We start from the raw sequence: 16,918 nt of genomic DNA, 5'->3' as shown, positions 1-16,918 counted from the left end.
CAAAGGTATTCTTTGAACCCATGAAAAACTGGGAGTCATAAATGCTGACTTGAATTTCTTCAAATAAAATATTTTTTCTTAAGTCTTTATTAAATCTTTCAGGAACAAATTAAGGGCTTTTGGGAAGTGGTTGAATAACAAAATTGCAAGTCGGAAAAGACCTCAGTGGCCTTCTAGTACAACTTATTGGAGGATTTTCTTAATTTTTATAAGACATTCAATATCATCTGTACAGAGTAATCCAATTCAATAAACATTTACTAAGCACCTACTATGCATCAGCACTGTGCTAAGTACTGGAGATACAAAAAGAGGGGAAAAAACAGTCTGCCCTAGAATTTATAACCTAATAGGGGAGACAACATGGAAATAAATTTAAATAAAGCAAGTTGTATATAGAATAAATAGTAATAATTAAAAGAGGGGAAGCATTTGGCTAAAGAAGAGAATCTGTGATTTTGTATAATGGGGGAATGATGAGGGTGTTGTCTAGCTCCAGAGTGGGCACCTGTTTCTCACTCCAAGTATATAGCTAGCCAAACGTCTGAAATCCTTAGCCTGATTGCTTTAATTAAGTGATAACTGGGAAATTCCAAAGCCATTTCTAGTTCAATTAAAGTTTTTTAAAAGTATAGAAATGGGAAGTCTTTGTAAATAGTGCCACAATGAGTTCCACACATACCTTTTATTGTTTTTCTTTAAAAAACAAAACCAAAAACAAACCAGGAAAAGTGAAACAAATTTAAAGAATGACATAAGAGCACTTAAAGGATGTAAGTTTAAAAAATTTTTTAAAAAAGAATATTCCACCTTAAAAAAAAAAGTTGATAGAAATAAAAAGTATGCATCTAGATATTATGTAATTCAATCAATATGAACATAAATTTATAGCTGAGAAGGACCTTAGGAATCATTTAGTCTCACCTTTACATTTTACAGATAAAGAAACTGAAGTACAGAGGGAATAAATGACTTTCCTGAGATCACAGACAGGAAGTGGTAGAGGTATGATTTGAACCCAACTCTGACTAAATATTCTACTACTCCCAAGCACTGAATTGGGCTAACTTCTCTGATTTTATAAACAAAGAACCAAGAATGTCCATCCATCCATCTGGGAATGGGAGTGGGAACACACATAGGTCCTTTCAATATAGCTGACAAAAAAAATCCACATGTGGCCAGTGTAGGATGTGTCTGCTGACAGGAATTCAGATTAAAGTTATTTTTGTTTTTGTTTGTTTTGTTTTTTAAAGAAAAAGGATCATACAATTAATTATACTATCCTATCTATGCAAAGGGTTCCAAAAATATTGATGCTCTGTTTCAAAGGAAAACAAGAAATGATGGTTAAGTGTAGTTATCAGATTACTATACATTTGACTTAAAAGAAGCTATACAAAGAAATTTTGAGATTCATGTTCAATAGACCCAGGTGTTTGAAAGAGGAGAATCCAGGGATATAAGCACAATTAGCTGGAAGTAAGAGTATCTTACCATCAATTCTCTTCAGTAGATCATTCTTTGGTAAAGAAACTACTTCCACAAATTCTTAAAAAAAAAAAAAAAAAAAAAAAAAATACATATATAAAAAGTAAACTCAAAAGAAGCAATAATTATACATATATATACATATATATATATAAATATGTATATATATTATATATATATGTATATATACACACACACATACCTATATAGCAACAATTAGGATAATGTAATAAAATGACTATACTTAGGCATGAGTAATCACTGGGAAATAACATACCTCCATCTCCTGGAAAAAAAAAGAACCCAAAAATCAGATTTTAAAAAAAATTAATAAAAACTATAGTGATACATTAGAAGATAATTTGGCAGAATTTGCCAAGGAGGAATTTAACAAGGGTCTCTATATTTATGATGGTATCTCATATCAGATCTTCCTAAATAACTCCTAAATAAGTATTTTCTGCAATGTGTCTCTACAAAAATAGTTAAATAAGCATTAATTAGTTAATTGAAATGGTGGTTGCTGAAATGCTATTACTATACCTGAACCAGAGAGATTGAAAAATCAAATATGAGTTAATAAATATGAATTTGCAATATGGTAAATAAACATATGTATTTTAGAGATAATGAGCTACACAAGACTGTAATATTTAAATACTAAACAAACAAACAAAAAATCTTTTCTAGAAAGAGAATCACAGGACAAGAACTTCCTAACTCCTCAGTGAAAGCTAATATCTGGAGCAAATGGAAGTGCAGCTTCTTATAGGAATTTTAAAGAGCTGAAACCAGTATCTATCTTATAACATGTGTAATTAAATTAGATTAAGTGAACAGAGACTAGGAAAACATTTCTAAATATTTATAATCCCCAATGTCCTGTGACTAAAATGGACTTTATTCTATAAAGAAATTTTGTATATATTATGAAACTGAAAATATGCAAAATGTGAAGTTGGTCAGATGACAACTAAAAACAATAAATATATTAAGATATGAGAGTTGTCTAAAATATTTTTATAAGATTTTATTCTTTTAAATGATTTGAAGCAGCTGGCATATTTCAGAGTTTAGTACTGTTCTATACATCACTTTAAAAATACATAAAAACTCACCAAGCTTTGGTTTAGGTCGTACATTTTCAGCATCATCTCCATTGATCATCACAGTCACTATATGTGTGGTACAATTTGACAAACCTGGGTCCAAGCATACAGCTAAGGAGGAAGAAGCAATGGGTTACATCATCATCATTATCATCTTCTTCCAAATGGCCCACCTCCTAAAATTTCAGTCATGATAGAACCCTTGAAACAATATTTCACTAGTATTTATAAGCAACTCTGGAAACAGTTATTTACTATGTTAGCCATAGTAAGTAGCAATAATTCTTGCCATTAGTGAAATGAAACTGTCTTCTGGTAGACTTTAGTGAAGAGTGTGAATGAGCAAAACATTTCACATTATATTTATATGCACAGTATATGGTTGTATTACTATGAAGTGGCTGCAGAAACTTGCACTAATAATGTGATCAAGGTATAAAATTTACTTCAGTAGAGTTGGGGTTGGTACCTTTAAATTAGGATGAGAAGGGAAAGACTGGCTAAAACCATGAGGCAAAAATATCCTTGAGTTTATCTGATTAAATCTTATCCTATACTGGTGAACAAATACAAACAGCAACAGTTGGAAAAAAACAAAACCCACTTTTGAAAGTTTTAGTATGCTGGCAAGTCTCTGTGAAGAACCAATGAGAAGGTAAAATTGATAGAATGGTTAAAGGGAAATGGAAAAGTCTCCCACCAATTTTCCAAGTTTTATTTGCTCTGTGAGACAGCCCTTCCCCAACTATCTATCTGTTTAGATATACTTATGGATCCTACTGGTTACACATTTATTTATAGAAAGCAGTTAATTTGTTCTGAGAATTTCTTTAATAATGAGCTTTTCTATTTGAATCTCTTTTTTAAAATTTTAAATTATTTAATTTAAATTTAATTTTAAATGTATTTAAAAAAATTTTTTTAAAAAATTAAGTTTAGTTAAATTTTGAGGTTAAAAAAAAAAAAAAAACAACCAACCCAAAACAAAAAACCTGTTCCTAAACATTTCAGAGATGATAACACAACACAAACCTGGAGAACATTCAGCAACATCACCTTTATAACCAGTTTCTTCCTCAAGCTCTCGAAGAGCAGCTGTCTCTGGGCTTTCATTGTCATCTATGAGACCTGTCAATTAAATTTTTGTTCATATAAAATTTCAGTTTCTAGGAGAACCTCTGATCCTTCCCATGTAATCCTTGGTATAGGGACTTGGGAGGGAGGGATAGCTCAGGTCTAGTCCTTGGATAGAAAGGAAAAGAAAAAAGTATGGTTTGACTAAGTTCCTATACATATCATCTGTTTACTTGAGTTTGCTTATTTCTCCTGAATAGTAATATACTCCATGGAGTCAGCAAAGCCTACTGGCAAAATCAACGAGCTAGTGGTTAAAAAGATGCGGATTCCACTCTTGGTTCTGACACTATTTTACCTTAAACACAGATATGTTGTGAACTGTCTGTTTCCTCATCTGCAAAACAGAAACTGCACTATCTGTCCTGCCTTTCTCCCTTATTGGGATATGGTAAGGGATCCTACAGGAGAGCCAATATGGCTGCCACCTGTAAGGGAGAAGAGAAGATAATGAGCTAAGAGGGTTGGTGAACATAAGAGCACCTCTATGGGATATGAAGGAATGAAATTTAGTTTAGAATAAAAGCATCAGGAGACATCTGGGACTAAGCAGGAACTAAACAATGAACAGAACCTGAATTTATACCCTCCTTCACTCATATTAACTTGGAGTATGAAAAAAATTTGCACTAAACAGAAAAAAAATGGGTATTAGAGAAAGTAATAACACCTGAAGAATCATGTTACTTTGTTGTTTCCCAATTTCTGAAATATAACTTGATTCAATTCAGTAAGTTTTTATTAAGTGGAAGACATTATTTCTAGGCACCAGAGGAATAGAGACAAAATGAAAAAAATAATTTTAGCCTAAAAGAAGCTTAGATTCTATAGAAGAGAGAATGTGATCCAGAGATAACCTTCAAATTTACAATATCATGTGCATTCCTTTAAACAAATAATAAAAAAATTAAAAACAAAAACCCAATTTTCAAAAGAAAAAACATCCTAAAGAACTATTTACTTTCTCACTAGAGAAATGCAAATTAAAAGTTTAAGGTACCAGCTTCCTTATAGCAATTTGACTCAGCAAAAAGAATAAATGAATAAATTTTAAAATTAATTGCTTGGGGGAAGGGGGGGAACTAACACTACTGGTAAAGAAAGCTAGGAACTGATTTTCTGGAAAATAATTTGGGAACATGAGTTAAAAAAAAAAAAAAATACCCAACTGAACCTTCCTTTTGACCCAGGAATGTCACTATTACAAACTATAGCTAATGAATATTATTAAATGAGGAAACAAAAAGACCAAATTAAATAGCAAGAAGCTATTATAATATTTAAGGCTCTATAATAAAACTGGAAACAACTCACTTATTCAACAAATGGAAACAGTTGTATAGAGTGAGATGTGCTATTAAAATGTCAAAAGAACTCCATGGATGGCTATGAAAAGTCCTAAATGGAATGATAGAGAGGAAGAATGTAGATTTGAGAATACAAATAATTATATACTGTGAGGGATAGAAAATCCTATCCAAAAACAACTACTCAAAGATCACTCATAGAAAAGCAGAATTATTTATTAGAATCTCGAGAAGCGGACCCCATCCTGGTCTGTGAGCCAAATTCACAGCAGAAGAGGGTCACTCCCTTGAAAATGTTCACAACTTTTATACATTTCAGACAAAGAACCTCCAAAATCTCACCCTCCATAAAACCTTATTCCCCTATTTAGTCAGTGGAATGCAGTGGAAAAGGTGATATACAACCTTTGGTCACTTAATGCCCTATTTGGACAATGGAATACTGCCTAGGCCTTCACATGACTGGGGCCTATAGGCCTGATTTAACAGTCTCTGATCAATGTGTACGTAATCTGTAAGTTCTTCACCATATCTCCACACATATACAAAGAAAAAAAGAACAAAATCTGATAATGTGTAATAGAATAAAAAGACCAGATGGGGACAAAGAAACGAACAACACATTATGTTGTTAAAAGTTAACAAATCTTCTTCCTCAATGGATGAGTGAGATAAACAACTAAAGCTCTTAATAACAGAATAAAGAACATTAAAAGAATTTATTAAACAAGCTAAAATGAAAAGTTTAATCCAAGTCAATAATGCTACCTTTCTATAATAAATTATAGAAGTATCTTTATTCTCCCTGATGTTCCAGAAACTGGAATGAGTAGTCTAGGTGTTACTAGGATGAAGCCAGGGTGAAGAGAAGGAAAGACACAAATCAAGTTTAAATGAGAAAATAAGAAAAATATGGATAAGGAGAATAGCAATAGGCTAGAAAGGATGTATTAAGTGGGGAAGTTGTGAAGATTATTACCTAGAAGGAATGCAGGAATCATATACCTTACCTTGATGATGGGCTGGAGGCACTCAAGTACCTTCCTACAGGTGGCAGTGTGGTTCTGCTTCCCACTTGCCTCCTGGACACACAAATATTCTAGTTTTGCCACAATGAGGCCAACAAAGAACTTCTCATCAATAGCTAATTAATTCCTGTGAAACAATAATACAGTCCTTTTCTTTTGATTACTCACCTGCTGGGAACTCTAAGCAGTAGCCTCCCATTGGGGGTCTGAACTGCTTCACCAGGACAATGCATTCATAATGAAGAGTTCTTTGTAATACTGGGATAATTGCCACACCTACCACCAGGAAAGAAAAAGGACAAGTGCCTATGAAAAATGTTACCTACAACTTTTCACCAATATTAATTTGTAAAACTGGTTAATTACTCTTGCTTTGTTTAGGTACCTTGCCCATTCGTGTCTCAAAAGAAATTTAGCAGAGTGGCTTTTAATAAAAGAATTGATTTAGTTTCCCCCTCCTTTTCTAAGTCTTTTGACCCCCTTGAATATTCTGTCAATAAATGTTCTCATTTATTGTTCATTCATTAGATTTCATATCCGGTTAATTTATTTTAAAGAATATTTTATCATATTTCACTTTTTCTCATCTAGGAAAATATAAACATAATCTTGACTGACAATTTATGAAGATTTTTTCCCCTACATTTGTCCTGATTCCCTGATTATTTGTCCTACAGTTTAGCCAAAACATTTTCTGTTAAATTAAACTTTGAATTTCATGAGTATTCTATGAGAATCTTACCCTCCCTTCCTATTAATTCTAGGTAATTTTCTTGAAATAGAATATTTAGGCTTTCTGTTTCTCTGAAATAACTAGAATTCCCATAAAATCTCTTAGCAATCCATATTCCAACTCAATTTCCTTGATATGCAAAGTTCTTGTATCATGTTCTTCCAATCTTCTTGTCTTTCGATTCTGTTCACTAGATTTTTCTCCTAACTCTACCTTTCATAATCATCTGTTACATTCAGAGAACCTATCTTTTCCATTGTATATTCTAAATTTTCCATTCTGTTATTAAAATTTAAAATAGTTTAAAATTTTGCCTCATGTTTTCTTTTACTTTTTTACTGTTCTTCACATTCATTCTTTTGGTATTTCCTTTACATTTTAGGGGCATCTAGGATAATATATGGTAGATCTTTTCTCTTCCTGGGGATTTTCAAGACAAATTTATTTTCTGCCTTAGTATTTGGTCCAACATACTGGCTTTTTTTTTTTTTTTTGCAATTGTTCACTTTTACATGACATTTGGCTGGCTTTTCTATAACATGCTTATTTTTAAGTAAAACTTATGAAAAAATATGATTTAATTATTTCCAGTACGGTGATTGAGAAACGGTGCCACGATCACCAGAAATGGTGGTAGAAGGAAGAACAAGTTTTGGAAGGAAGATTAAGTTCTTTTTTGGACATGTGTAGTCTGAGCCATTCAAAAGACAGGTAGTTGGTTACATGGGAATAGAATGGAGCTATAATACATAGATTTGGGATCTTGTACATGGAAGTGATGACTGCAGTCATAAGAGACAGGACATAGGCAGAAAAAAAAAAGAGTCAAAGATAGGCTGTGGGCATTCAGACTATGGTTGGAGGGAGAACACTGAAAGAAACTGAAGAATAGTCAGATAGAGATTTGTTCTCATACCATCAGCAGAAAGGCCTTCTTTCCTAGTGGTGCGTTTCACAGTTTCCCAAGTTCTGTTAGGAGAGGAAGGGGAAGAAAAAACAAACAAACAAAAATATTACAGTTGAAATCAGTAAATTAGCTGTATACTAGTCAGTTTTGCTGTTGCAAAACATGCATTTTTATCTGGAATGGTGGTCAAGAAAACCAGAAAGAGGCTTAGTTTTTCAGAGACACCTTGCAATTATGAAGTTGCCTTTTGAAAATAACCAAAGTCATTCCTACCAAGTTTAGTGAAACAGCTGATGATTCATGTGATACTTGAGATCAAGGGTTCTTAACCTAGAATCCATGAACTTCCCCCCCCAATATTGTGATAATTATATTCCAATATAATTTATTTCCTTTGTAATTTCCTATTTTTCATGCATTTAAAAGGATAATTATGAGAAGAGGTCCAAAGTTTTTAATTAGACTGCCCAGGAAGTCCCAGACACACAAAAAAAGGTTAAGAACCCCTGCTTTTGCTGCTAATTTAAATAGCACGCCTGCTGGCTGTTATGGCCAGAAAGTTTCATATCATTCACAGCCCAGAGGGCATTTAATTAGGGTCGTAGTTTATGTGTGAATCATGCTTTTCCGTTCACAAGCAATGGTGATGAGTAAGGATTTTGGTTTTGGACGGAAGTGACATTATAGAAATATTAAAGTCTCCTTGAAAATTCTGTTTGCCTACCTCTAGGAAAATATCTAAGAGAACTTTCTGAAGGACAGATATGAGATAGTATGATTCAGTTTAAAAACCATGCCTGAATCTATCACTTTGGTAGATAAAAATTCTTCACTTGCTACACATAAACACTGCATAAATAGGTCTCTAATTCAAAAAAATGAAGTGACTTGGAAAGGATTTATTTCTGACTTTAACCCTGATGAATAATTTGATGACCATGCACTTGCCTTGAGTTCTATGTAACATAATTATCTTTTATTTTTCTTCTTAGTAAGAACAGAAATTGTTACACAGAAAACTCAGGTACTAAAATAGTCATGCAAAGGGGAAAATTATGTCTTTACCATCACAAGTTTACCCTTTAATGGTCTCTCTTAAAATGAAGGCAACTCCAAGAAAGTCAACCCAGGAGCTGAATATAAAAAGCCAGATGGCCTAGGGATCACTCCCAATAGAAATAAGGCCCCAGGAATTTAGAATATTAATAGGGACCCTTTATATTATTGTGAGAGGAGTAAAAGACATATAGTTCTGTAGGGGCAGTCAGTTTCTCCATTTAAAAAAATACTTCTACCTCTATGTGCCTGTTGTCTGGTGCCTTGTAGCAGAAGACAAATCAGTCAAAGAGATCTAAAGAAGAGGCTACAAAATCATAGCACTGAAGTGAAAACCATGCATGATCAATCAACAATAAAAATAGGCTGCTCCCAACATTTTCATATTCCTGTTAGTAGGAAAAGAAAAGCCAACCACACAAAAATCTTTGGTAAAAGTAAATAGCAAGGGTTGCAACAGAAAAAAAAAAAAACAAAACCAAAAAAACCTTTGATACAGCTCTCACTGCTGCCTCCTAAGGTCAGTCTTAAATAGACTGAAGAAGAAGGTGCTAGGAAAAGCACTGAGGACTCCAGCCCAAATGCTCTAGGAATAAGGGGAAACAAGAGGGATAGTGTCATTTCAGCAATAACAATAAAGCAAACAAGCAATTACGAATGTATCTATGCCTGATAAACCAGTCTCCTTGTGATTAATAAAGAGACTAGAGTAAGAATGCCTGTGTAAGTAAAAAATTCATACCCGGAAAAATTTTGGAAGCTTGATTATATCTTAACTTAAATTTTCAACTAGTTTTTGGAGAGAAAAGTCAAGAAAATATTCAGTAGCCCAAAAAGCAGGAAAACTTGCTCCAGTTTCAAGTTCAGTTTGTTCTTCTATAAGATTATAAGTTATCTTTCAGCTGAAAAACAAACCAAAAAAAATTCTAGGATGCTAAGAATCCTGCTGTCTATGTTCTTTGTTAGAGCAGAGCTCTACTGTCTCTTTTCCCACCTTGTAACTATCATGAGATGTAGGGAAGGGCAACTTTGTAAGTTGTAAATATTTCCAGACAGAGTAGCAATGAAGAAGTATTTGTCAACATTAATTATGTCTCAAAAATTATAATTTGTCCCCTGTCTTTTTTTTTTTTTTGAGATAAGTAGGGTCAAATCACTTGCCCAGGGTCACATTAGTGAATGTCCAAAGCCACATTTGAGGTCTACCCTATCCCCTTTTTTCAAAAGATGCAAAAGAAGAGATTGTTCTTATCTTGGTCTTAACTTCCCTTGATGTGACTATGTATGCTCATAGTTTGGAAAAAGAAAAAGGGAACAAAAAAATCTTTTAAGTCCTTACATTTAGTTTTAAAAGTATTTAATACAATTTTTAACAAGGATTAAGATAAATAAATGCTTGTTGATCTTGATCTTGTTAAAAAGCACAAACTAGGCAACAGGTACTAGGCTCTGAAGGTAGAAAAAACAAAAGAATGAAACAATCCCTACTCTCAGGCAGTTTAATGTGTTAGAAAATGGATGATATGGTACAAAGTTCTGAGACCTTTTGCAGAAGTTTCACTACTTGGTAGAAAGAAACTGTAATTTTGAATGCAAGGAATTATACATTATAAGCATTTCACTAAATTTTCAAAAATTTTAATTTAGAATTGGTATAATTTTTTAAACTTAGTCTAAGATGATGATACTATTAGTTTAGACAGCACCAAACTTAACATTTTAAAATTTTACTATTTAAATGCTATTTTATGCTATAATAACAGAGAATAAAGTGAGATGTGAACTCAATAACTATTGTATGCTTTTAGAAGCTAAACATATCATTAAAATGATGTGATGACCAAATTACCTCTTATTCTAATATAAAAACACATTATAATGAGATAAGTATTTACAGATTTGTCATGAATAGAGATTCTTAGAATATAAGGACTGAACATTTCTTCAGTAGGAAAAAAAATTTTTTTTTACCTTGTTTTACCAGTGGGATCCATATAAGTTGTTTGTTCAAGCTTGACCCATTTTCCTTCTGTAATCAACTAAAAGGAGGTAAGAATAGCATATAGGAAAATTTCAAACCAAACAATATTTTATTGGGACAAAAAGGCTTCTTCTGATCACTTTTCATAGAAAGCCATTATAACCCTAAGAATACATCTTCTGAACAACTTTCTACTTATGAGTTTAAAGATTGTTATATAAGCTTAGATTTTAAGACAAAAATAGCATTATTTCTTGGGGGACCACTAAGAAGTTGGGAAAAAATGATAAGAAAGGTTCTGAATTTTGGGGCTTGGTATTTTTTTTTTAAAAATGTTCTTAAAAACAAAGAGCTGGGAAAGTTATATTGGAATGCTGATTATGGGCATACAACGATTTTTTACTGCCCACATATTTCACTTTGGAATTAAGATTATAAAAATCTAATTTAATTCTGTTATATTTTAAACTAAGGTGGTAATCTAGGTATAAACATAAGACATTTTTAGAGGAAAAAAGGCATTCTGGGAGGATACTAGATTCAGAGTTTTCAGATGGTTTCAAATTTATATACTAGAAACTTTCCAAAAGAAAACATTTGAAAAACAACAACAAAACAACCCTTCCCTCCAAACTCTCCTACCCCCCACCCAAAACACCTACTTACCCACACAAAAAACAAAGAACATTAACCATGTTGTTGGAATTCAGAGCTAAATCTGATAACTACTTTAGATCTTGAGTGTTCTAAAAACTGTAAACAGGGTTAAATAGGTTATCTACTTGACTCATTCTCACATTTAATCTTATCATTTAGAGAATGAGGGTAATGCAGGGATATGCTTATATGTTTCATTATTAATTGATAAAATTTCATTATTTCTTTTAACTTAAGTTTAAAAGCCCCATCTTCAGTTTTTCAAATACTTTCTTCCAACAGTAGTGATATCTTTATATTAAATCCCTTAAAGTTACTGAATATAATTTTAAACAATGAAATCAATACTTATTTACAATATTTTAGTTGTGAGAAAGATCATTTTATAGTCTTATTCTAAATGCAGATGACCTCTCTTTACTTCTGAGAATAGTCTTATACTATTTAATTTATTCACGATGACAATTTAACATTCTGTAAGCTTTTCTCAGATCCTCAATTTTAATAATTTCTATCCAGATTAATCCAGACAGAATTTTCTTTAATATTTCTTCAGAAAACAGTTAAGACAGAAGAAAAACCTTGTATTGGTCAACCTGCCACCTGGGGGTGGGGGTGGGAAGGAGGGGAAAAATTGGAACAAAAGGCTTGGCAATTGTCAATGCTGTAGAATTACCCATGGTAAATAAAAACTATAATTAAAAAAAAAAATCAATCATACTGAACCATGAAAAAAAGAATAAAGAGGTATTTCAAAGAATGACAATTACATCACTAATTCTTAGCTTTTCTCTTTTAAAAAGAGACAATAATTTACACAGACTCTAGGAAAAGCTACAAGGGTAATATAGGAATTATGGGCGGTTTTTTAAGTCTTATAACTCAGTAGATAGTATCCAAATTGATACTAAACTCTTAGGTTACTTTACTTAAAATGCATTCAGTCTATTACTAAAAAGAATTGAGAATTCTACTTTATCTGCCAAAAGATTCCAGAGGTTTATTTCATTTTTAGTTACTTATAGGGACAACTAATAGCAGGCATTCTACTGTTTTCATATTAATGCAACATTCGAGTTTTTTTAAAAAAATCTCTTTGGAATTCTATCTTCATGCATTAGGGCTAACCATTTAAAATACTTTTTTTTAAAAGTACAGCAATTAATATGGAAGTGAAGAAAAAAAGTTTTGTACCTCTTCTGTTAGGATAGACTCTTTGGTAACTTTATGAGAATCCACAGGTGCTTTGTTTTCCATTTTCACAATATGTGGTCCTTGCTGTCTTCTAGTAAGTTCACTCTATAACAAAACAATATTTCTTTAGGCTAAAGTTAGTTCAATTTTAGACCATCTCCTTTAAATTCTTTCTCCTCATTCAACGGCAAGGAAATTGCTAAAAGAATTACTCTTAAAACTACTGGAAAACTAATGATTGGCAGTTTAGAAAGAAGATAAAGACACAATTATGTTACCCAAATATAAGTACCAGACTGATAGCAGCAGATTACATAATATAAGTGAACTCAAAATTACTGAGAGAGATCTGATTTCTAGATTAGGAAAGCTTGCTATATAGTATAAACTCAACCTTTCTAGTTTAGTCTTAAGTTTCTTGCCAGGCCATTTTTTTTTTTTTTTTTTTTGGCTGAGGCAAATGGGGCTAAGTGACTTGCCCAAGGTCTGGGCAATGTTAAGTGTCTAAGAGCCTGACTTCAGGGCTGGTGCTCTATCCATTGTACTACCTAGCCACCCCATTTTTTAAATCGTTGTTGGCAGCAATTTATAGGACTGCCCAGTCAGATGATTTCTTAAAATTGCCAATTTTCCTGGAATTGATGTGATTAAAAAAAAATTAAACACCTAGACTGTTAATTACTTAAAAAAATGTTTATGGCAGATTTTATTGTAGTTTATTCTTATTGGGAATTAACTGATTCCCCAAAATTTTCTAAGTAAAGCATTCTTTCTGTCCAAATTATTCATATGCCTGAACAGCTATAATGTAATGTTCCACTTGCAAAAACAAAAAATTAATCCTCAACAGATAAGACAATTTTTTTCAAGAATAAGAACTCCCTTTTAAAAAAGCTGAACATGTCTATTTCAATTTCAAATAAATATTGATAATCAGCATTCAGCATTGAGAAGTGAGTAGCATTAAGAAAACGAGAGCTTTAACAGATATTATCCTAAAGTCTTTTAATTAGATTCTCTCATGTAGGTGGCTACTCCACCTTCTTCAGGAATGTAATCTATGTCAAGTCCTAGCTAGTGGAAAAATATAGGATATGGGCTGGCTAACTAAATATATCTACCCAGATAGTAATAGTTTTAGTAAGTTCAGATGTTAACTCATTACTAAAGAATTAGTAGGTGAAAAGTTTATTTTTAGTAATCGCTATTTAAAAGTAGAGTGTAGAGGGATTGTAATTTGTGGTTAATACATATACATCCAAATGAATCAAAAACATTTAAGTGATTCCAGATAATTTATTAATTATGGAACAGAAAAACTTGAATGTATAACTGATTGGAGATTTTGATTAAAAACATTTTGTCTGCTATATAAGCATTAACACAGGATAATAGGTGAGACTGAAATACTAAGAGAAGGAAAACTCAGAAGGAGAACCATTATGCACACATATCTGGATGATTACAATGCATCTATAGATTTAAGTCAGTTGGTCAGAAGTAGTGAAAAGAATAGTAGCTGCTCTGTTGAATTTTATAAGACAAAAAGCACACAATATATCGGCAAGTTCAGATGCTTTATAGACTAAAGCAGAGATTCTTACTTTTTTTTTTTTTCTATTCATGACCCTTTTTGCTTATGAAATTTTTATGTGGCCCTAGATATATAAAATCAGAGATTTACTGATTAAAAAAATCATAATTTCATAGCCTCCACATTTGGTTTCAAGACTGCATAGGGAGTTGCAAACCAGTTTTAGAAGCTGGGGACTTTTACACTAGTTTAGGCTTTTAACAAATCCTTGCAGGACTGTCTCATATAGGTAACATATAATTAAGGTTTTCAAGTCCAGATAAATGAAGGCAGAGTATCCCTGTCTGCCCCCCAAATAAGATCCTGACTTTTCTTTCTGAAAGGACTAGTTTTAAAGAAAACACAGACCTTGAATTTTTTTTTTTTAGTGAATATATCCACCCATGCACCACTTTGTTTTTATTGCTAAGTTTTTGGGACCTTTTCCAATGTCCTCATACATTTAGATCAAGACTTAAAATTTATTCAAGAAGTATTAAAATTTCTATATTGGGGGGAAGGATTGTGGGAAGATGGTGGAACTCGAAATTTCCAAGTGCTCCAGATTTCCCCCAAAAGAAAATTGCAGCTGGTACAAACACCACCACCAATAAAAAAGAGCAGGAAACAGAAAAAGAATGAACTCAATCAGAGAAAAGTTCCTATAGGAATAGGGAAGACTGATGTTCATTTTCAGAGGAGGATACTGAAGTTTAAAAAAGCCAAAAAACAAAACAAAACAAGCAAACAAAAAACCCAAACCCAAAGAGTAATGTTAAATGACAATTTAAAGAGAACTCAAAAAAGACTTTAAAAATCAAATAAGAGAGATTGAGGAAAAATTAAAAAAAAAAAAAAATACAACAACAAACAACAATCCAAAACCCAAAACAATGTAAAAACACTCCAAAAAAAACCAAGAACATTGTGAAAAGAAAGTTAACCAACTAGAAAAGGAAATCCAGAGTCTTAAAGCAAAAAAATGATTCTCTGAAAATAAGAACTGAGCAAAGGGAACCCATTGAAGTTACAAGAGAGTAAGACATAATAAAAAAAAAAATACAAAGAATGGAAAAATGGAAAAGAATGTGAAACATAGGAAAAACAACAGATCTGGAGAACATCAAAAAGAGAAAATATAAGAACAATTGGACTACCTGAAAGCTATGATCAAAAAAAGAATTTGGACACAATAATATGAGAAATAAAGCTATCCTAAAATGATAAAAGTAGAAATAGATGAACATATCTCCAGGAGATCCTACAAGGAAAACGGAAATATCATTGCTAAATTTCAAAATCCCCAGGTCAAGAAGAAAATTTTATAAACAACAACAAAAAAACAATTCATATATGCTGGAGCCATAATAACAATCACACAGAATTTATTAATGCCAACAATAAAAGACCACAGGTCCTGGAATACCACATAGTGACAATCAAAAGAACTAGGGCTGTGGCTGAAAATACTATATTAAGCAAAATATTTAATTTTCTAAAATGAGCATTTAACAGTCTCAAACATAAATTCAAAAGAAAATTTGACACTTAAGAACTGATATCAAAGACTAATTTTAAGGAACTCAATAAGGACAAATTGTGTCTTATATGTGGAAATGTAAATAATATGTTTAAGACTGACATTAGTAATTGGGTAGTCCAGAAGAAAGATTGGTATGATCTGACTCTAAAAAGCAAAACTATCTTTAAGAAAAGATACAATAGTAAACATGCTATATGGATGAGGTATTATAGTAAGAACCAACACAAATTAATTAGATGGAGGAAGAGGGCTGGTAGTTCTGAAAACCTACTTACATTGGGAATAAATTAAAGAGGAAACAATACATACACAAAACAATAAGAGACCCTTCAAAATTTGTAAAGAAATAAGGAGGGAGGGAATTGGATAAGGTGGAGTATAGAAGAGTGTGAAAATCAAAGGAAATGGAATAATTATGTGTAGATTAATTAAGGATAAAGAGGGAGGAAAAGAGTGAAACAATAAAAAGGGGAGAATAAAGTGGGTAGATTAACAGGAATGGAATAAGCAAAGAGGAAAAGATAAGGGAAGGAGATCCAAGGAAAGAATAGTAATAGCAAGAAAAGTTAACGGGTAGAAGAATTAAGAGAGATAGGAAATAAGAGATAAACACAAACAAAACAATGATAAGAAGTAGAATTAATTAGAAAAAGGAATAAAGGAATAAGCAAAGAGGAAAAGATAAGGGAAGGAGATCCAAGGAGAGGATAGTAATAGCAAGAAAAGTTAACAGATAGAAGAATTAATAGAGATAGGAAATAAGAGATAAACACAAACAAAACAATGATAAGAAATAGAAAAAATAGTAAGGATAGTAATCATTGATCTTAGACAAAGTAAAAAAAAAAAAAATTCAACCAAGAAGGAAATCTATATTATTGTCAGCCATATTAATATTATTTTAGATTGTATGTATGTGTGTATATATGTATATGTTATGTGTGTATGTGGATATGTACACACACAAATATATTTGTGCTTAAACTGCAGCCTGCTTGGGGGGGAGGAAAGGAAAAAAAAAAAGAATAAAATAAAAAGTGCACCACAGAGAACAAAAGAAAATCTACAAGGAAGCAAAGAAAAGATGTACTGTTATGAATACAGTGTCTTCTATTATTATATATGCTTTTTTGAAATTGAATTTGCTACATATTTTAAATCCTCCCTAATGTTTTTTTTTGTTTGTTTTTCTGTCTTCCTTTTTT

General features: G+C 32.0%; 2 protein-coding genes across 5 annotated transcripts in view; one reads left to right on the top strand and one right to left on the bottom strand.

Moving 5' to 3' along the window:
* Nucleotides 1-16,918, top strand: part of CDC123 (cell division cycle 123) — a 108,380-nt gene that overhangs the window by 8,087 nt on the left and 83,375 nt on the right. The gene's annotated exons all lie outside the window — the stretch shown is intronic.
* Nucleotides 1-16,918, bottom strand: part of NUDT5 (nudix hydrolase 5) — a 29,943-nt gene that overhangs the window by 1,701 nt on the left and 11,324 nt on the right. For 3 of the 4 annotated variants that reach the window (XM_074268638.1, XM_074268641.1, XM_074268640.1), the window contains exons 2-8: nt 12,598-12,702; nt 10,737-10,804; nt 7,719-7,771; nt 6,238-6,345; nt 3,633-3,728; nt 2,610-2,711; nt 1,498-1,551 (exon numbers count right to left, since the gene is read on the bottom strand). In XM_074268638.1, coding sequence (XP_074124739.1) covers nt 1,498-1,551; nt 2,610-2,711; nt 3,633-3,728; nt 6,238-6,345; nt 7,719-7,771; nt 10,737-10,804; nt 12,598-12,702 — 586 coding nt within the window. Of the gene's footprint in view, nt 1-1,497; nt 1,552-1,601; nt 1,778-2,609; nt 2,712-3,632; nt 3,729-6,237; nt 6,346-7,718; nt 7,772-10,736; nt 10,805-12,597; nt 12,703-16,918 lie in introns of those variants that run through there. The other variant, XM_074268639.1, reaches the window with a different exon arrangement.

This window comes from Sminthopsis crassicaudata, chromosome 5, assembly GCF_048593235.1.
Source record: "Sminthopsis crassicaudata isolate SCR6 chromosome 5, ASM4859323v1, whole genome shotgun sequence".
Classification (NCBI taxonomy): domain Eukaryota; kingdom Metazoa; phylum Chordata; class Mammalia; order Dasyuromorphia; family Dasyuridae; genus Sminthopsis; species Sminthopsis crassicaudata.
This window is presented reverse-complemented; position numbering and strand designations above follow the sequence as displayed.